General features: G+C 35.6%; 1 protein-coding gene across 1 annotated transcript; it reads right to left on the bottom strand.

Annotated features, from left to right (window-relative positions):
- Positions 1-376: 376 nt before the first annotated feature.
- Positions 377-22,929, bottom strand: LOC108320809 (protein EXPORTIN 1A). The gene is made up of 32 exons (XM_052869361.1): positions 22,702-22,929; positions 22,137-22,253; positions 20,138-20,230; positions 19,952-20,023; positions 19,601-19,708; positions 19,447-19,529; positions 18,799-18,937; positions 18,655-18,723; positions 18,503-18,577; positions 18,302-18,364; positions 18,169-18,213; positions 17,864-17,971; positions 17,576-17,677; positions 16,569-16,763; positions 16,380-16,439; positions 15,827-15,937; positions 11,632-11,729; positions 11,206-11,314; positions 10,447-10,512; positions 10,262-10,360; positions 10,090-10,170; positions 9,908-9,997; positions 3,731-3,816; positions 3,517-3,597; positions 3,257-3,439; positions 3,038-3,104; positions 2,623-2,733; positions 2,427-2,534; positions 1,852-1,989; positions 1,633-1,770; positions 1,457-1,561; positions 377-966 (listed from the first exon to the last, which is right to left on the bottom strand). Exons 1-32 carry the CDS (start codon positions 22,798-22,800, stop codon positions 844-846), a joined length of 3,222 nt encoding a protein of 1,073 aa, XP_052725321.1. The 5' UTR covers positions 22,801-22,929; the 3' UTR covers positions 377-843.
- Between the last annotated feature and the right edge of the window lie 194 nt (positions 22,930-23,123).

Raw genomic sequence — 23,123 nt, 5'->3', positions numbered from 1 at the left:
GGTTAAAAAATATATTTTGTCGATCATTCATAAAAGATTATTTTGTTGCTTGCTACGATAACCTTGAAAAACAAATACATTAAAGCAAATATTTTTTATATTTAGTTAAGATTTCATACAGTTAAAATAAATATTAGACTATCAATGGATTAAATAAATAAGGACTACGAATTTTTAAAACAGTAGTTACTGTATAAAAAAGGCTAACGGTACAATCTGATTAGATGACTGGTGGTGGTGGCGCTCAGCGAGTGATACTAAGTAACAATGGCGGTACAGAAAGTGACACGACTCTAACAACTAAAGGTGTAACAAATACAAACAAGATCGTCATCTCTACATGCGAAACTATCGAAACCACCGTAAACAACAATAATAACACCATGAAAACCATATATTAATGCAATCATGGTTACATCAATTCCCCTAAACTAATAGGTGGAAAAAATACAGAATATCCAACCAAAAGGATTTTTCTGCACAAATCGTCAGAGGTTACGTCACACCCAAGGAGTGATCAATACTTAAAATTGACTCATCCATCCTGTGATTCTACGGAAGCTGCCTTGATAAATCCTCCCATACGACTACGTACTATCATATCCTAAATTAGCAACTGCATAATCTAACACTCACCCAAACAGGGCAGTATCACCAACCAGCCAAACCTCTGAAACCAGGAACCACTCCCAACACGATGCATTAGGAAAAGCAGGGAACAAGATCTTTGAGAGCAAAATGCTGCATGTGTTCTCAAACCATCCGGTATTTGATTGAATCAAAGCGCCTGTGACACAAGTAAGAATGCCGATGTGTGTTAACTTCTATATTGTATATAACCTACTACGAGTCAACCATTTCATCTTGCAACTCGCTTGGCGCAACAAGTCCTGGAATAGAAAGCATTCTTTGTCGTTCCCTATGTCTCTGAGCTGCAGCCTCTTCAGCATAAAGATCTTTGTTATCCTGCGGTAGAGGGACACAATTAACAAACCTTAGCGGTTAGACAAATACACCAAAAACATAAGTCTAACACATAACGATACACTTGCTGCGTCAAATAATCTAAGGGAAGCAAACCAAAACAACAACCAGCCATGATACATAGAACTTCATTAAGGAATTAGAATACCAGGCATGTTGCGAAATCAATGAAGTTACGTATTGAAAAGAACAGGTGCTTTCAATGAGAGAAGAGAATAATTATTTTAAAGAAAACTGTTTTCCTTCAGCTGTTTTTTCAGCTGGTACAAGGTTCTAAAAGGCAAAAAGTTTGATTTCAAGAAATTCAAAAATAAAATTATGCAAAAGCTTGGACAAATTTAAATTATCACTTGTACCAACTTCGTTTAGTAAAAAAATGATGCAGTAGTCAATATTCTATTGGCAAAAGTTCAAACTTCCCAATTGTGGTGCTGGTGAAATGAGGTAAAACATACAGTACTATATAAATTACCTGAGCTGAAAATTCTTTTGACTGTACAAGAAAATCTCGAATGTGAGTTTTAAATATGGCAAGGTCATTTGTTGACTCAAAAAGTCCATTAACAAATTGCGTAACCTGCAAATTTCTTGCAATTAGTCTTCTATTCGGGCAAAGGGATTTACAATATTAGTTTTCTCCTCAATTACCTCTGAAGCAGTCATGTTTGGAAATGATGTGCTTAAAAGTTTTATTGTGAACTCACGTACAAAAGCTGCATTACTTGGGTAAGGATAAGGATTTGTAGCAGCATCCCAAAGAGGCTCAGTTAGGGAGCCAGAGTCAGCCTGATAAATGCCAAACTCTTCAATATAGCAAATTTTCACTGACTAATGAAACAAAAATAAAGGTAAGATTTGAAACTGTACCAGACAGAACAAATGTTGAAGCACCAACACATGTAATTTGAACCCAGGTTTATGAAAAGTGTCTGTCAAGACAGCAAATATCTCTTGCTCAATTGTCAAAAAGTACGTCCGATAAAACTGATTACAGAACTCTGATACCTGTTTAATATATGCAAGTAGACATTAAACATAAACTGATAGAGAAAAACAACGGAAAACTTGAGGGAGGATCAGAATCATCCAGAATAGGAAAGTGAGATAATAACAAACAAGAAAAACTAAGGAAAATAAAAGACCGGTTTGTTTGTGCTCAATTAGAAAACTGTTTCTTTATTAAAATAAGTTTCTACTTCTTTAGGTCCAATTTGTTTATTTAATGAGCAGTTTTCAGGTTTTCTTAAGGAAATTTTTGCCTATTTTATTAAACAGGTACTTAATTTTTTTTTAAATAAGCACTACGAAACAGTGCTTCATCTAAAATAAGTTATTTTTCTTAAAATTGCTTATTGTAGAAACCTGTATTTTAAGTATAAATAAATTGTTTAACAGCTTAGGAAATGAAGTGAGATATGGATTAAATAATAATCAAGGATCACCTGAAACTTCTTCAGCATCTCAAACAATAGGTTTAGTCCAGTCTCAGCGATATTCCTTTCTGTATGCCGAAATGCCCATATTATTGAATCCATAACAAGCTTCAGTTGCTGAAACAAATTACACACAACATCAGAAACCAAATAAACTGCCACACAATTGTTTAGCGTAGGCAAAGTGCTAGGTAAGAAAAACCACCTGACTGGACAGGCAGATCAAAGCAGGGAAACAGTGAGTAGCTATGGCACGCAGTAATGAGAAGAACTTTAGCCGATGCTCTGGGTAGTCTTCAAAATTCTTTGTAATCATCTGTGTTCCAGAATAAAAGAATAATTACAAATGTTGATATTTAGGTGCAGATATCCAATAATTATACACCATCACAATTGATAGAATATAACAGACAATGAATCAAAAACAGAACTTCTACGCGATGTCAAACCAGTTTCTGCAAATTTAAGCATAGATTAACAAAAAACACAGACCAGAAAAAGGCCATTCAACCAGGGAAAATAAATGTGGGTTGGCCATGCTGGAAGTCAATGTAAGGGCATTATGATCAACTATTGCAGTGTCCAATGCAGTTCCCTAGACAAATAACCTAGACAATTACCTCCAGTGTGCACTGGAAAACAGCTTCAAATATGCGAGGGACATCTTCAACCATTGCAGCTTTATATCTGCAGAGAATATGAGCGATCTTAGCTTATTCTCTTTCTACAAGCTTATTTTGGCCACGGGTGGACATTATTAGATAATAAAAGAATATAAACGTAGAGTTCTGAATGTTAACGCTCAATTAATTAACAAATAGAGAGAAGAATTGACATACTTGTTTACAACCGTGGCAAAAAGTGACAAGACCTCTGATTCTCTTGCATCAGGCACATTCCTAGCATAATCTCCAAGAACAGGATCCATCATTGGTGGTACAAAATGTTTTGCAATTTGGGGTTGATCCTCTGCCTTGTCCAAGAATGTATCAACCAGTTTAAGTGTTTCTCTCTTAACCGAACTGCATCAATAACAACAGTATCAAGGTTAACAGCAACCCCATTAATACAAATTCAATGTTATATTAACCAAACCAACCGTAGAAGCTTAACATAGGATGTTCTAGAAGCAAAAGGTCCACCCTCTGCAATACTTTTCGATATAAGCTCACTATACATTCTGTTGCAGGTAAAAAAGATTTTAGTCATTATTAATGGGAGGATAAAAGAATCTAATCTGTATATATATTTGTTGCATAAAACAAAAATCCATGTAAAAATAATATAAAAACATTTCAGTCAACAGAACATACCGGTACACATTCAACATGTCCAAAAAAATCAATGTGATCTGTGGTAGGAAATATGTTCCTAGAGAAGATGCAACACTTGTATTTGTCTGCAATTAGAAGAAATGTAAAGCACGAGGAGAAAACTAAACAAACGCTACAAACCATGACACAAATATTAATGGTTAGATATGTAATATATAACCATGCCCGTAAGGTTGAGCCATTTGGAATAAGTGGTTCATGATACAATATTGGAAGTCTACAATACACTACCAACAAATAATAAGACCCCAAAGGTTTATGCCTTTATGAAGGTACATGCATGTTAGATAAGTAATATAAACCATTATTGGTTCATGATACGATATTGGAAGTCTACAGTACACTACCAAGTGGTCAAGAATTCGTTCCTCACATCCCCATTCTTCAAGTAACTTAAGATTGAAACTGTAAAATAATTCTAGAGGGCTTGATTGATCCCTCTCACAATCTTCTATTTATAAGAATAAATTGATACATAAGTACATGATAAATAGGGTAACCCTAGACACAATATAATCATGATAAATAGGGTAATCCTAGACACAATATAATCATGATAAATAGGGTAACCCTTGACACACTATAATGATGATAAAATAGGATAAATATCCTAACACTCCCCCTCAAGCTGGAGCATACAAATTGTATGTACCAAGCTTGGAACAAATAAACTCAATCCGAGGACCCCTTAATGACTTGGTCAATACATTTGCGAGTTGATCGTTTGACCCAATAAACTCAGTACATATTTCTTTGGTCAACAACTTTTCACGAACAAAATGACAATCAATTTCTATATGTTTAGTCCTCTCGTGAAACACTGGATTTGATGCAATGTGGAGAGCAGCTTGATTGTCGCAATACATCTTCATAGTATGGATGTCACAAAATTTAACCTCTTGAAGGAATTGTTTCACCCATATAAGTTCACATGTTAGTGATGCCATTGCCCTATACTCGGCTTCCGCGGTTGATCGAGCTACTACATTCTGTTTCTTACTTTTCCATGAAATAATGTTTCCTCCCAGAAAAACACAATATCCTGTAGTAGACCGTCTATCAATAGGTGAACCTGCCCAATCTGCATCACAATACCCAGAGACCTGAATGCTTCCTTTATCTTCATATAACAATCCTTGCCCGGGAGCCTTCTTTACATACCTTAGAATGCGAATGAGAGCATTCCAATGGTCAACACATGGAGCCTGCATGAACTGACTAACCACTCCAACTGCAAAGGATAGATCTGGCCTTGTAATAGTGAGACAAATCAGTTTTCCAACCAGCCTCCTATACCTCTCTGGATCGGAGAATAATTCACCTTCTTCTATCCTTAATTTCTGGTTTGGGTCCATGGGACTGTCTACCGGTCTACAATCAATCATGCCTGTTTCTTGTAATATGTCAAGAGCATACTTCCTTTGGGAGATTACAACTCCATCTTTTGATTGCGCTACTTCAATGCCTAAGAAGTATTTGAGACTTCCAAGATCCTTGGTTTGAAAATGTCTACACAAGTACTCTTTTAGTTGAGATATTCCAACAACATCATTTCCTGTAATGACAATATCATCAACATATACTATTAAGTAAACACATTTCCCGAGAGAAGAATGACAATAAAAAACTGAATGATCTGCTTCACTGCGTTTTAGCCCAAATTTTTGAACAATGGAGCTAAACTTTCCAAACCAAGCACGTGGGGATTGCTTGAGGCCATATAGATATCGATGCAATTTGCATACCATACCAGACTCCCCCCTGAGCAACAAACCCAGGAGGTTGCTCCATATAAACTTCTTCCTCAAGATCACCATGTAGGAAGGCATTTTTGATATCCAATTGATGAAGTGGCCAATGACGAATGGCTGCCATGGCAAAGAAGAGACGAATAGTAGTCATCTTGGCGACAGAAGAGAAAGTGTCACAATAATCAAGACCATAAACCTGAGTGTAACCTTTTGCAACAAGCCGAGCTTTGAGCCGATCAATTTCACCATCAGGGCCAACTTTAACTGCATACACCCATCGACAACCAACCGCCTTTTTTCCTGGGGGAAGGGGCACCAGCTCCCAAGTATTACTGTGGTCAAGAGCCTGCATTTCTGCAATCATAACTTGTCGCTATCCAGGATGATCAAGTGCTTCTTTCACATTCTTGGGTATAACAACAGAGGACACTGAGGATAAAAGAGAAAAATAGGAGGGCGACAATCGATGATAGCTTAGAAAATTATAAATGGGATGAGGGTTTCGAGTGGAACGAGTACCTTTTCTGAGGGCAATAGGCCATGCTGAATCATTTGCACCAGGAGGCGTGGGAGGAGGTGACGAGGGAGAAGAATCTGAAGTAGGAGATTCACCATTGTTTTGGGGAGGTGGACTATCCATTGGGGCCCTGTGTGGGATGATCTCAGTATGTGGAGAAACATGTGTAGAAGGATGGTGATCAAGACTTGGAATGACAGAGACAGTGGAGTTATTTGACTCAGCCATTGGAATAGGAAGGACCTGCTGGAGGATAGAAACATCCTGAACAGATGGAGAGAAGTAAGGAGTCTGTTCAAAGAATGTGACATTGGCAGACATGTAATACTTCTTAGTTTCAGGAGAGTAACACCGATATCCTTTTTGAAGTCGAGAATAGCCTAAGAAGACACATTTGAGAGCGCGAGCGGAGAATTTGTCTAGACCTGGAGACATGTCATGAACAAAACATACACAGCCAAACACTCGGGGAGATGTATGAAAGAGAGGATCATTAGGAAACAAAATGGAGAAAGGGATTTATTATTAAGAGAGGAGGAGGGCATCCTATTAATAAGATAACATGCAGTTAAGATGGCATCCCCCCAGTGATGGACAGGAATATGGGCACCAAGCAAAAGGGTACGAGCAGTTTCAACCAAATGTCTATTTTTTCGTTCTGCTATACCATTTTGCTGTGGTGTATGAGGACAAGTAGACTGATGTAAGATACCATGGGAACTCAAGATGGTAGAAAAGGAGGATGAGAAATACTCTTTTGCATTATCACTTCTTAATATTTTGATTACTTGACCAAATTGATTCTTGATTTCATTCAAAAAGGATGTAAAGATAGATAACAATTCAGAACGATTTTTCATAAGATAAACCCAAGTATATCTTGAATATTCATCAATAAAGGTAACAAAATATCTAAAACCAAAAGAGGAGATACGACTAGGTCCCCATATATCAGAATGGATGATGGAAAAACTAGAATTACATATTGATTGAGACCTTTTAGGAAAGGAAGATCTAACATGTTTTCCTAATTGACATGACTCACATTCTAAGGTTTGGAGACCACTAAGTTCAGGACACATCTTTTTTAATTTGGACAAATGAGGATGGCCAAGTCGATCATGTAGCACTTTAGGGTTAGGAGCAGCAACACAGGACACCCTTGGACGAGATCCAAAATGGTATAATCCGCCAACTTCATATCCTTCTCCAATCTGTCTCCCCGAACCACGCTCCTGTATAACAAAAGATTTATGATCAAAGGTTATTGAACAATTTAACATTTTAGTCAACTGACTTAAGGAAATTAAATTAAAAGGACAATTAGGGACAAAAAGGACTGAGTTGAGATTGAGGGAGGGAGATAAAGAAACATGACCGACTCCTTTGGAAGAAGTTTTAGATCCATTTGCAAGGGTTATGAAATGAGGTTTTTCTCGAAAGGAAATAGATGAGAACAAAGAGGTATTACCAGAAATGTGATCAGAAGCACCTGAGTCAATTACCCATGAATTTTGACCTTCCATAGATTGAGAAATGCAGACTGTTGATGTATTGGGAGATTGAGATGGTTGTGCCAAGCTGTTAGACTTTAACCTTAAATACTCTTGATATTCATCCTCAGAAAACATAGAAGTGGAAGTTTCAGTCTTCGAAGTGGAAGTTTCAGTCTTCGAAATATTTGCGGTTTTGGAAGGAAAACCATGTAAGGAGTAGCAATTCTCTTGAGTATGACCCATCCTTTTACAGTATGTGCATTGAGGACGTCCCCGACCTCCTCGTCCACCTCCTCTAGTGCCACGTCCTCCTCTTCCTCGTGTGGCAACCATGACAGATGGTTCCACTAGTTCATGCGCTTCTTGAGTTTGAGGTACCGGGACACGTAGAAGGCGAGTGGTCAATGTTTCCATAGAGGGGACCTCATGACCAGTTAGAAGTTGATCTCTGAGATGATCAAAATCGGGATGTAGGGCACGAAGGATCAACACCATGTAAAATTTGTCTAGTTTCTTTTTGATATCCTCTAATGGATCTACTTCCAAAAACATCCTAAGTTCTTCGACAGCAGATTGAGCTTCAGCCATGAAGGACACCATATCATGATCTGCCATTTTAAGAGATGCAAGCTTGTTCGTAGTGTCATAGAGACGTTGAATATCATTGGCATAAATGCTTTGGGCTTTCTTCCAAAAGGAGTGACAAGTTTTGAAAGCCCTCAAAGATACAAGAAGTTTGGGTTCCACTGATTGCCATAATGGGGCACACAACTGGAAATCTACTTGTTTCCACTGATCAGCTTTTTCAGTAGGCACATGGCTTCCATCTCGCTCAAGGTGGTCATAATGCCCTTGGCCAAGGAACCACATTTCAACGGCAGCAGACCATGATAGATAATTTTTTCCATTTAGCTTCTCGGAGGTAATTGATGGACTTCCAGAGAAGGAAAGAGTACTGCCAGATGCCATTTTTGAAGAAGACGAATAGTACTAGCGAGGAACAAGGAAACCTTAAGGGTTTAGACGAAGGAAACTGTGCCAGTGATGGACGACGGCGGCAGCGGTGGCCGGACGGTGGCCGGCAGCGACGGTTGCCGGACGGTGGCCGGCGGCGACGGTGGCCGGCGACGGTGGCCGACGGCGGGCAACGGCGGACGGTGGCGGGCGACGAAGAACTGTGGCGCCGAACAAATATATATTACGAGACAGAAACCAACTTAAGATTGAAACTCTAAAATAATTCTAGAAGGCTTGATTGATCACAATCTTCTATTTATAATAATAAATTGATACATAAGTACATGATAAATAGGGTAACCCTAGACACAATATAATCATGATAAATAGGGTAATCCTAGACACAATATAATCATGATAAATAGGGTAACCCTTGACACACTATAATGATGATAAAATAGGATAAATATCCTAACAAAGTAAAAAATTGAATTTTAACAAAAGGTAAGAAAGCCAGGGCATTGGCCATGATCAAATAATAAGATCCAAAAGGTTTATGATTTTATGAAGCACGTGCATGTTAGAGAAGTAACATAAACCATTATTGGTTCATGATACGATATTGGAAGTCTACATTACACTACCAAGTGGTCAAGAGTTCGTTCTTTGCATCCCCATATATGAAGTAAAAAAATTGAATTTTAACAAAAGGTAAGAAAGCCCATGTGCATTGGCCTCGCTCAAATAATAAGACCCAAAAAGGCTTATGCTTTTATGAATGTTAGAGAAGTAACATAAACCATTAATGAGGATCCACCAAACAGCTAAAACTTTCAAAATAATAGTTATATGTCTAACAATTACATATCAACACTTGGTAGAAACTTAAGAAAAGACAAGGTGTTAAAACCCTGCCTAATTATCAAATAACTAGGAAGGTACAACATTATATTATAATGACTCCTATAATGTGCTCAGTACCAAAGTCATTAGATGTGTTTTTTATGAAAGTTTACTGAGAAGGAAGGTTGCCCTATTTCCAAGTAAAGGTAAGGCTAATCTACAAGTTTCACCAAAGGCTTATGGCTGTCCTTCTAATAAGCTATTCATGACGGTCCATCACCAGCAGCAGGAATTATACCAAAAACCTTGTGAATAATGCAAAAATTTCAATAATGCACACATGAAGAGTACAGAATACAAAAATTCCAATTATGATCATTTACTAATAATGGAATGAACAGAATGTAAGATACGAAGAAATAATTCACCCATCAACAAAGAACAAAGACTTGTGTAAGAAATTCTAAATTTGGAAACAAAAGATCAAACAACAAATTAATCAAAGAACTTATTTTCAGATCCTTCGAAGCATGCAAAGTGGAATTCTCAGGAAATATAAAGTAGAATAAACAAAATTATTAAAAAATTATACCTGTAATATATTTAGAACATTTCGGATCACATCTTGATCCTTCAGAAAATCAACATTTTGATGTGCCTTCCCAATAATTTCCATCCATCTCTACAAAAGAATGAGTAGGATGACATTTCGTGGATGTAAATAATATTAAAGAGATAAAAGAAATAACGTGGCTTCTTAATTAAACAGATAACCTGATTCGGCAGCACCATCAACTTTTGAAGATATTCATCTCTCTTCTGAACATCAGACTCTGCTTGAATCATGTAACCAACCTACAATATTTAATATCAATTAAAAATATACACATGAAAATATAAGCATACCACCTAAGATTAACAATCAACTTAAGAGAAAAATGGATACCGATTCATAGAACGAGTGTATTTGATGGGGTTCAAGATCCACAATGGTATTTGGAAGAGTAGTAAGAAGTTCAAAAACAAAGGGCCCATTTTCTCCAACCTGACATAATATCGAACATTATTAATATTATTCTTATTATATATGTAGAAACGGAATAAACTTGCTTTTGGGAGGATGACTGTTACCTGGGTGATAACAAATTTACGCTTGCACTTCTGAACTATTTTCAAAAATGTATCGCAGGCCATATCCTAAAATAAGTTAAACACGAACAAAAATACGAAAAATGAATTCTGAATGGTAAAAATATTCTACATGTAAAAGAATGTTTTAATCATTGAAGAATGCACAGTATTTAAATTAAATTTTAGCAGAAATTGGTAAAAACACAAAGCAAAATTGGAATAAACTACTAGTTCAAAAGAAAAATGAAATAAGTTAGAAGTAGGTAAAAACACAAAGCAAGGCATATAAGGATCAGAATAATCAAATCACACATTGAGTTAAATGTACCACTAATATAATCAAGTTTTAAAAGAAAAAAGAGAATAAGAACTAAATTGGAATATTAAAACTAAAAAATCTAATACTGATTTGTTAAGAAAACTTATAATTTATTCTTGGATGGTTTATATAGGTTGCTGCCTGTAGTGTTGAAAGTTTAAGATAGACTTTTAGGGGCATCATATTAAAATATGTTTGTAATAGGGGTTTATGACTCTGCAGCAAATTCTGTTTTATTGTAATCTGTGTGATTTAATATTTCTCTTCTGCGTTGTCCAAGATATCAATTGATGTATAAATTTCAAGTTATCTAACATAAACAAAGCTCCTACCATAAGAAAGACAAGCACAACCAGGGTTTATTCCAAACAAGTCATGCAAATATCATCAGAGATGACATACATATAAATGTGACAGAAAATAAAAACACAAATCAAAACCTGAACTCCAGGACGTGTCTCATGCATAAACTCAAACAACTTATTAACAACAGTTTTAAGAAACTTCCAGTGAGCTCTTAAAAACCGTGGATACTGCCCCACAACATACCTGTCAGAAGAAGAAACTGCACATTATTCAACAAAGGAGATGCATTAATAAAAACAAATAGCAAACACTTAAGATTGAAACTGTAAAATAATTTTAGAGGGCTTGATTGATCCCTCTCACAATCTTCTATTTATAAGAATAAATTGATACATAAATACATGATAAATAGGGTAACCCTAGACACAATATAATCATGATAAATAGGGTAATCCTAGACACAATATAATCATGATAAATAGGGTAACCCTTGACACACTATAATGATGATAAAATAGGATAAATATCCTAACACAAACGAATACACAAAAATCACTTACATGATATTACTAGCAATAACAGCTTTGTTATCTTTTCCTTTTGTGATTTCACATAGGTTTAGTAAATCACGAATGACCATAACCAAAAATCTGTTTTCCTGCCACAAAACCAAGATGTGAGTTTTAACTTATTTTTCTTGAAATAACACAAAACAAAAGAATCCAAAAGAAAAAACAAAGATATTTGCTAGGATTCATGTGTAATCTAGCCTTTTGGGCCTGCGCATTGTAATGGTCAGAGTACCTGCGCAGGAGCCAATTCTTCTAGACTACAGAATCCAGCCTAATCAGCTAGACACATACAGCTACTAGGACTTAGTTAGCTGTCACGTCTGTTTGCAACTGTAAAAATATCAATATCTTTGATTTTCTAATTTCATATCAGAATAAAAACGATAATCTAGGAATTATTTCAGTCAAATTATTCCCACCATGAATACAACTAACATTACTCGGTTAGAAAATTATGTTATACATACATCAATTAAAAAAATAAAATAAAATAAAACAACAATGAGGATAAAAATATATTGATAATTAGGATATATCAGTTTAGAGTCCATATTACAAAGCCAAAAATGTTGATATGTACCAACAATTGGGCTTAAATGGCTCTAGTCCTGTTACCATGTTTGTCAAACTCAAACTCGAGTGAAGAAGTAGGACAAGTTGAACTCAATTGTAATTTCCTTGCCTCCAATGACCTTATTACAACAATGATTTACCATGACTCAAATGATTTGAGGAAATTAACTCCTTTTTCAAATGTTTTAACCTCAATAACTTGCTTTTATGAATTTATAAAAAAATGGGTCATTATTGCAGTTTTATGTTAAATTAGTTTAGTAATTGCGATTTGCTATTTTACTACATTATTTGAATTATTGTTGAGTAAATAGTATCATGTTAAGCATATATGTCATCAATAAGTTTTTAAGTAATATTCTTTTTCGATTATGTTGGTAAACTCCCAAGAATTTCCATGCAAACTTCACTAGACAAATTTAGGGAGGCTACACAAGTTTATGTAAACGCTATAGGATTGTAGTTATCAACATTGACTTGGGGCTCTGCCATGCATCTTTTCCAGCATTGCATTTCACCCAGAACCACATCTCTGTTTCTTCTCTGTGAAGAGCAGTTCTGGTCTCATTTTGTGCCTTATGTTCTTTTATATTGCCTAAAAATTAATGAGTTGGATTCTTTGGTTTCTTTATCTTCCCTACTGGGTCTTCTATTATACTCTTTTGGTGTATGTTATATTCACTGTTATTTTCTCATGCTTACTGTGAGGTCTCGAAAATTTAACCACTGTCAAATCACGTAATTATTACCCTCAAATCCTGTCCAGAATTTTTAATTAAGAAACGAACCCCACCCCTCGTTCTTGACGCCATTTAATGCACCCTCGTCACACGTGCAGTGCAATTAAAACGCACTCACACTCATTCTGCATGTAGCTGCCAAGTGTCACTTTAGAACGTTCGAAAACGTTAGTGGAATCCAAGTGGCACCAGGCAAATGGACGTTCGTCCTACGTGGGGAGAGAAATCACTTTTCTAGAAAACCCTCTCCCATTTCTCTGCATGCTTCATCTTCTTCCCCGAACTTTTGCTTCCAAATCCTCTGCCTTCTCTCTAGAACCTCCATCTTCTCTCTACCATATCTTACCTTCTTCTTCTCCGATCCAATTTCAGAGACCATAGAAGCAGTCCAGACGCCGTGAGCTTTCCATCAAACCGAACAAGTTCCAGTTTTGAATTCTGGTACGTTCGTCCTTTAGCTGTTCATTATTAGGGTTCATGCAAAAACCAAGTATGGTTACATGCATTTTCTGTCTCTGAATCAAATGTTGGTTTCTGGTTTGATTTTAGTTCCAAGAGTTGAGTAGTCTGAGGTTAGAGGTGATAGTTGGGCGAACACGAATTTTCACGTTTGGACGTTCGTTCACTACTGATCCAGGTAAGGGGAGCTTTAGTAATTTAATTCATACTGTATAATGTGTGTGAAAGCATGAATTGTACTGAATATATGAAATGCCTGATGTTTACTGTGATTGAACGAACCCTGTTGTACTGGTTGTATATGAGTGATATTGTATGAACTGTATGTTGAGGCTGAACCATATGAATTGGAAAATGGATGATTTCTGTAAGTTATGTATGATAATATGAATTCTGTAATGTATGAGATTTATGGTGGGAATAAATTATAAGATATGAATCGCATGAAAAATGTAAATTTATGGTAGATGAAAAATCTGTAAAATATAAGAGTCCTTACTTTGATAATGCACGCTCGTCATCGAACGGTCTTCTACCGTTCGGTTTTTCCTGGAAATTGATTTCGAATAAGAGTTCTTTCATTTGGAAAGGATTCGGCTTAAGAACGAGCGTCCTCTGGTGAAAGTCTAGGTTTGAGCGTTCGGTTCATCCAAGAGGTGTCCAATGATTTTAATAATTGAACTCAGATTCGTAACGCTCGGTCTTATATCGAGCGTTCGTTCTAATTAGTGTTCGGTCATCTAATGAGCGTTCGTCCAAATGGGCTCTCGGTCTTGTATCGAGCGTTCGTCCTAAGTGGCGTTCGGTCTCAGACCGAACGCTCGTCCTTTCCGTAAACTACAACGAGCGATAGTAGCGTTCGTCCTGAATTTAAATGGCATTCGTCCTGAATTTAAATAGCGTTCGTCCTGAATTGAAATAGCGTTCGTCCTGAATTGAAATAGCGTTCGCCCATAAAGCTAAATAGCGTTCGTCCAAACGGTAACTTTATATCCGCTACCGCGTTCGGTTATTGACCGGCGAGTAGTACCTTTTATAAATTCGTGTCCGTTTTAATATCTAAAAGTCTTATGATGTTTTATTCACTTGGATTCGATCTAATATCCTTGAAAGTAAATTATTCTAAGTATCAGTTAAATCGTTCTAGAGTCGGTCCATGTAGTTGATTCAAGTGGTCACAACGTTCGTCCTTGGAAAGACGTTCGTTTTTCTTCTGTCAGAAACGAGTGTATCTCGGTATCATGATGACGTTCGTCCTCATTATGAAGGGGTCTGAACGCTCGTCTTTTTAGGGAAGTGGAACTAAGAATGAAAATGTGATGTTGAGGGAAGTATATAATGTGCGAACCATATATGAGATGAAACTAAGAGTTTGGAATTTGAACAAGCGTTCCAAGGAGGAACGTCTCTCTGATTTGAATGTGATGAGTGGTATAGTATGACCATGGTAAAATTGCTGATGGTTGTTCATCCTGATATTCCGTGAGTGCTCGTCCTCAAGTAGAGGGGAGTAGGTCATGTGTGGGAATGGCAGGAGGCCCTAGTCCTCTTGAGTACTTTGGACTGATAGGGCTAACCCTGGGTGGCAGCTGAAGAGTGTTTCCAGTTACCACACCACCCAAGTGCAAGAACGCCTATAGTTACATGGATTCATACAGTCCGGACGGTCGGTCTTATGAGAGTTTGGATGAATTATATTATGTTTTGATGTATTGTTGTATGTTTCGTATGTTAATTGCTTATGTGAAATTGTTATATGAGTTGTATGAATTAAACTACTTAAGCTTACCCTGTGTCTCTTTTCTTGTGTTGTCGTTCGTCCTTGAACGTCCGTTTTGTCTATGCAATGATCATCCGTGTGGATGTAAGCAGACGGGGAGGCGTTGCTTGAAGAAGCGCTGGAAGAAGAAAATTTGGGGGACGCCAATCTGGTTGACGTAGAGGTTAAAGCCGAGCCCTAGAGCGCTCGTTAGTTATAGCTTTCGTTTTCTGATTAGCTTTTGGACGTTCGGTTAAAGCTTGTAAAACCGTTCGTCTTTAAACTTTAAAATACTGTTGTATGGTATTTTACTTCTGTACGTGTGAACGTTAACTTTTGGAATCTTTGCGCTTAGTATAAAACTGCATGTTTTAACTGTTAATTGTAATTAATTCTAATATATGGTAATTACTATATTTTGGGATGTTACACTTACCATATTTATAAAATAAATATTTAAAATTGGAACTGAATTTATTAACATATTATTAGTTATTTATAGTATCATTATCATACTAGGAATTAAAAAAATATTTTTGGTAAGGACCATACGATCCCACAACTTTGAATCTTTCAATCTTCAGCCAATCTTAGTAGGTTGACATTTTAACAACAGTCGGCAGAACAATGTATATTGGATTGTTCACAATACCTGCTCTTCCATCATGGAACCAGATATAGATCCTATAGCCCAGCACAATGTGTTCAAATTGTTCCACGTCCAGTCCTCACCACTAAGTTGTTTACTTAACTTCCTCAACATCTGCACATGACAATATAAAAGTTCACTGCATCAAGTTCGGATCTTTGCCTAGGGACAAAAATGTATCAATTTTTCAATTGCAAGTCAGTATACGAAAATAACATCGTTACAACTTTGATAAATCCTTGGGTTAATGAAGCACAGCCTTTTTTTGTGCATGTACAATACCATCGTCAAAGTTTAAATCTAACAACCCATGCAAACTGCCCAAACCCCCCAACAACTAGGGTGACCTTAATGGGTTTTAAAGTTGAACTTATTAATATTATCTTTGAACAAACACCAAATATAAATTGCATCCTAGTTTCTATCGGCGGATGAAAAAAAAAACAGTTCATATTTGGAAAAAAAAAAATGCAAACTATCCAATAATAAATTTGAAATAAAGATTGACTTTTTATCTCCCTTCAAAACAACGATCCACGAATTGTAATTCACATACCTGCTTTTCAGTATCATCATGGTCAAGATGTGACAAGTAAATAAGAGTCTCCCTCATAATCTGTATAATTGATTGAACTTTGACTAATCAGAATATGATGACAGAAATCTCTCAAATTTATCCTTTAATCATCCAAATAAAGTACAATATTCATTTGTTAACAGCTTCAAACACTTTCAGTATTATTACCTTGTATTGGACAAGAACAGCATTGTCCTTCATTGTTTCTCGCACTATATTCCCATTTTCATCTTCAACTATGAGAACCTCCTCTGGTTTCGCCATACGACATATCATAAGCATTCTCAACTTTGACATGGGACCAGTATAAAGTTGCCGGCGCTGAAGAAGTTGTGAACCAATGCCATCAACCATACCAGGCACCTACTTGCCATTGAGAAAAATATAATCATGACCTTAACCATTCTTAGAATGATGAAAACAGTACATATAATTATCAAGAGAGGCATAAGGAAAATAATGAAATTTTAAAGTTGAACAAAAATACACATATGAAAATGTTATAAATATTGCCATAATTGAAAACCATTTCAGACAATGTATACTCCAAAATAATGATTTTTAGGTTTAAACCAACTGATCCAAACTATATCTTGTAAATAAATATCTTAGATCTCAGAACACAGACTATAATAGGAATAACCTATGTTAGTGAACTGAAGAAAAAAAGCACAAATAAACAGTAACTGAAGAAAGAGAAAGTAAGGAGAAAAAATTTCCGTAGTTATTTATTACACCTAAGTTTACCAGATTTGATTTTATTCATTAGATTTTCCAATTACAGCATCGTACTTTATTAGCAAGAAAGAAGACATTTTATTCATTAGATTCCAATTAGATTTTATATTGATTTCTTGGGAAGATGATAGAAATGGTTCTCTTCTCTTAATTGCTTTAGAGTAGAGGAAATTGTTAAGACCAAGAAGAAAATTATGGGTAAAGGACAATACGAAATCAACTTTAAAAAAGAGATAAGTATAGAAACAAGGAATGGAAGATGCCAATGTGGTGAGCGATGTCCAAAATAAGTACCAAACAAAACAAACAATGTTACAGCTAACAATACCAATATCAATTAATGTTCAACACAAAAAAGGACAGGAACATATCTTAACAATGCCAGCTCTTGATTTTAACAATCAAGATCAAGGTATGAGAAAAATAAAAGACAGCACCTGAAGTCCAATCATGCTTGCTGCTGTTGCTGCCGGGTTCTCCAAACCATGGTGTGGCTCAAACAACTCTGCAACCAAGACATTCCAGTAGTCCAGACAGACCTGATATTTTTTGGAAAACAAGTACATATAAAATTCTTGTACATTTCAGAACACTATGTTAGGACACTTCCAATGGTAAGGAGGAAAAGAGGTCAGAGGTCTATCAGGAAAACTTGAGAACGAAAAAAAGTTTGAGCAATCACAACATAAGCATTCAAAGGGAAGAGATAAATGTTATCATAATACCTTAAAAACCTCAGTATCATCCACATATGAGATATTGATGAGATATTCAAGACCCAAAAGCAAGGCAGATATATTCTCTTGAGTGGATTCCAGAATTCGAATATGAACCTGCATACGCAGAAGGATATGAGAAAATAAATACATGAAATATACATAGAAAGAGAAAATATGAGAGTTGATGTACAGTAGAAAACTTAGGCACAACAGTTCATGATATGGAACATTCTTTCACTGGGTCACATTACATTTCATTAATATAAACATTCCTTGTAATCACATAACATAAACTGAAAAAATAAACCTGCCTTGAAAAATGATGTGAGGAACAGTGCCACATTTTGTATAAATGCCTAAACAGGGGAAACTTGTCAGAGAGATGCTTCACAAGTAATTTAGTAGTAAACCAGGCTAGCTTATAGCCAAATTACAGAGACTTACTTGTTCCTCACTTGAACCATGTGCATATGCCTCAGGTATATTAGTTGTTGGCGGAAGTATGCTCTGCAGTAAACATAACACTACCCCAGAATCAACCAAAGAAACTATCACATGATCAAAGTAAAACAAAATAGATACAGGAATATGATGAAGCAAATGGGTAAATACAACCTGTAACAGAAAATTATTATTAAAACACACCTGCAACTGAACCATGAATATGTTATACATCTTAATATGGGCATCAAAGTAATTCCGAAATTGGAGGGCTGCAACCTGTGAATATTAAAAGATAGTGATTTCATCTTGAAAGTTTCAGCTAAAATCTTAAACACACAGAGGATGGAGCATACCTCAGTTAAACATTGCAATGTCAGGTTCTGATATGCTGGAATTGGGAAAAATTTTAGCAGTGTCTCAAGCTGTAATGAACAAAAAGCCAAAAGATATCAGAATTGTTCAATTGCAGATTTAGTTAAGCAGAAAACTGCACCTACCAATGGTGATTCAAATATATAGCCCAAAGGAATCCATGATAAGAAGGCATGCAATGTAGACAGCGTTGCACATATGAGCTCAGTTCTTTGGGATGCTGATAACACGTATAAGCACAATTCATGTATGAGTTGAAATTCACTGCAAACAGCCAGGTATAATTCTTAGCATTATGTAATACTCCTTCCTTCACAACTAAAATGAACTGGAGCTAAAAATCAGGAGCATAAAAAAATAGATAATTGATGTCCAGAACTGAGAAATCAGTTCCAACTATAATCTAACACAAAAAGAGAATGCCATCCCCTGTTACCTTTCGTGATAAATGTATTTGTGCAATTCCTTTCTACATAGTTTACCTCTCAGTATGTCAGAGTGACAATTATACTCTATAATGTGAGCTTTGACTCTATATATATTTTCAGCAACAGAAGCTTATCTATCTCTCTACACAATTTAATAAAAATTTCACTTTATTTTGTATTTTCTAGACATTTCAATTCAGAATTCTCTATTTTAATTAATTTATTAATTCCTTGTGAGGGCCTATCATAACAATATGTCCTTCCGTAACCAGAAAAACGCCATATCACCAAAGTAAAAGAAAACATGTTGTAGGATTTCCTATAAACAAAGTTGGTCACTATTACCTATTCAATGATTGTTTAAGCTCTTTTATCTTCTGCTGAGTCATCTCTCCTCTTGAAAAATCAAAAACCTCTTCACTCAAGAGCTGAAAGAACATTTTGTAATGTTACTCATTGATTAAAGGAACATTTTTTATGAGAAAAACGATGAATATACCTTCAATATTGCCATACAGTTCTCACAAATTGTTTCACTTGTTTTAGCTGCAGAAACAAGGTCCGGAATGAAGCTTCTCCATCTCACTGGCCATTCATGCTTCAAAATCTGTGCATGCAGGATTTATTTGAGAAAAACATTCATATGTAGTTAATCAAACAGAAAAAGAATGTAATCAAAGATTGCAACAGAATTATTAAGTGATCGGTAAAAGAAACCAATACATCCATTAGAAAAACAGAGGAAAACTATAGAAAATGCATAAATTTTATCTAGAAAAATAAAATATGCACAGTATAACTGGATGAGAATAACATAAATAATTAATTGAGCAATATGACATAGGGATACCTGAACTAAAATAATATTGAGTTTGTTGACATACAATCGTTCTGTTCGAAATGACACTTCATTGCGTGATAGCTAAACAAAAAAGGGTCAGTTAAGAAGACAAAAGATGCAAAGAGACTAAAAGCATACAAATCAACACAAGTGTCACTAGCTACAGTCTCTGCATTTTGCAAATGTCGCTGATACCTGTACAATAACATCAGAGATGAAATTTTTCATTCCGTCTCGCTGCTCAGCAGGCAATGCATTCCATCTATATTTAATTACACCTTCTAGAACCTGCATATACGATAGAATTATAGTAACAAAGTGTAGAATTTGTTTGATACCAAATAATGTTGCTTCCATGGATCTATAAACGAGTTGAATGCAGAAGTCAGGGGAAAAAACAGTGTAAACATACACACATAATACACAAGTAAAAAGGTCAATAATTCCATCAACAAAACAACACCAAAATTGTATGGTGGTTAACATTTCAGCAAATATAGTAATTAGACCTCTAGGAAAGTAATTTTGGCTTGAAATACTTCCACTCAAATATTAATTAGCTATAACTGAAACAAAATAATTATGTCCTTTAAAATAAGCATACTTCCAACTTCGATTATCACTAATAAAGCTTCAATCTAGCACATACACCTTGATCCATACAAAAAAACATTATCTTCCTTACAGGCTATAACTGATGGTAAATTGCATAGTTATAAGTTACATGTATAATTGATGGTGGTAGTTATTTAGCAAGGGTTACAAAATGACATTTGAAGCTAAAGCTATAAATCCCAAAGGGTGGGATGAAAGGGCTGACCCAAAAATTCCGCTACATCAAAGATAAATAATTTCTTATATATAAATAAACATATAAAAAAGGCCCAAAACTAAAGATATATTAAGAACCCACAGTCATAAATCATAACTCACAAACACAATCACCATAAATCTAAGGAATAACTAATTAGGCAAAAGCAATGGATGTCAAAGAACTCGAGGGGTATAACATTTTGACACATAAGTTGATAGAATCAAATGAAAAATAAAAGGAGAAGAAATAACTAATTATGTGTACAAACTACACCAAAAAAACAAGGATAGAGACGTCAACATACTCAAATGAGACCCGTCAATGGTTAAGAATACCAGCAGCCAACAAAGAACAATTTTGGAACACTGTGTCATAATATGCCAAACTTGGCCAGAAACTACACCAGCAAGGCCCAGAGTTCAGAGCAGACTTAACATAGATCAACTTTTCAAGTGTTTTTGTACGAATCATCAAAACAAAGTGTCTCAACCCATAGTGCCAAAGGAAATCTCCAACTGACAACAAAAAATGGAGTTGCTTAACTCCATTTTGAAGGACCATATTATGCCATGACAACTTTAAGAATTTTAAGAACTTTTCACTTCAGCTCAATAACTATTAAAAACGTGGCATGGGGTTTTAGAGTTTGGCATTGTCTTTGGAGTGTTGGATGTTGAAAATGTTTACAAATTTAAATGAAAGGAAAGATAATGAAATATTAAGTTCAATGAACATTGCCCCTGCGTGTAACTTCAATTAACTAGGCTAACCCATGACTATAATACCATGTTAAAAAGTAGATTTTAAGTCTGTCTAAATCCTACAAAACAAGTTTGAAATGTGAAATTTGCACTTATATATATACTCTAAATTAGTCTCATCTTTAGTCAAGTGAACTTTCAACTGTAATCAACAGTGATTCTTTTGCATCCCAATTTTCATTAATGTTTTTTTTAATTTTCATTAAAAAAATTATCTCTAGTCCCTTTTTTCTGGTTCCATACTAATAACTTCCACATTAGTTGGTCCCTGCATCTCACAATTTCCTTTATATTTTATTAATCATCATTGTTGCATGCAGTGGTTATATCTTTGTACTTAAATTCATGAAGTTGTTAAGCAACATTTATCATAAATGTTTTTTAATTGAGTATGCCAGTGTACCGGATTCCTCTATCAAACAAATGTAGTAAGTTCTGAACATTCATTTGGGCATTGGAGTTCAATTTAAGATCCTGTCTCCTGGAACTTAATTGTAGAACAACTCCACCAACTCCTGGAACTTAAAGTATGATTCTCTGTACAGGATGTTTACGTCTAACAAATGAAAAATAAACATCGGCTATTTACCCCACATTATCGATCTTGAAACAAACTCACCTGCAAGGCAAAGAACTTTGTATTTAGGCTTTGAGTGTTCTGTAAAATATGCATAACTTGGAGCCACGTATCAGGATTATTTTGCAAATCGCGTAAAATCTGGTCAGCAGCAGTTCTCTGCATTATTATAAAGAATCATTACTCAAGCATCCAAAAAGCAGGTATAAACAAGTAGAAAAAATTGACATGTTTCCTACATTCACAATGCTACCAAGAATTCCATTTTCCAAGTCCACCTTAATGAACCAAGTCAGTGACTCCAGAAAGAATAATTACGAGAGGCCAAAGCAATTTAATAGTGAATGATTAAAAATAATAACTCCGTATACAGCTTGACTAATGATAAACCCTAAGCGCGTAAGAGAGTTCTGTTCGGAAACACTGTTCTCACTCATTGGGAGGCACGAAGAGACAATGAAAGCTAGAAGTTTGGAGAAGCCAAACGGTGAGTGAAGATGAAAAGAGAATGTCACAGTGAAGCAAGAAATAGGCAAATTGGAGAGAATGTTGAATAGTGGAGACGCAAGTGAAAGAAAAAGAATGACGAAAAAGAAGAAGAAGCAACCTGTTCCTTGGATCCGGTGCCATAGAAGGCAGCGACAGTGGCGTCGAGTAAAGGCACGTCAATAGGTTGGGTTAAATCCCTGAGCTTCTCCGCGGCCATGGAGTGTGCGATAAACCCTAGAATCTGAGACGAGAAGGAAATGGAAGATGAGAGAAAATATTGCTGTAAAAGATTTGATTTGAGAAAGGAGAAAGAGGGAGTTAGGGAGGGAGAGGGAGTTTGGACTTGGTACGTTATATATTGAGAGAGAACACATATGACAGCTTGAATTTGAAGCAGAGTTGGAAATTTGGAAAAAAAATTATTATTAATTATTATCATTCTGTCTTCTTCTGTTATTTAGTTGCCACCTGTTTCTTTTAGATAAATGTAAACTTTAATGCGAACTTCCATTTAATAGTTCCATTTTATGTTATTCTAAA

Source organism: Vigna angularis, chromosome 10 (assembly GCF_016808095.1).
Source record: "Vigna angularis cultivar LongXiaoDou No.4 chromosome 10, ASM1680809v1, whole genome shotgun sequence".
Taxonomy (NCBI): Eukaryota; Viridiplantae; Streptophyta; class Magnoliopsida; order Fabales; family Fabaceae; genus Vigna; species Vigna angularis.
This window is presented reverse-complemented; position numbering and strand designations above follow the sequence as displayed.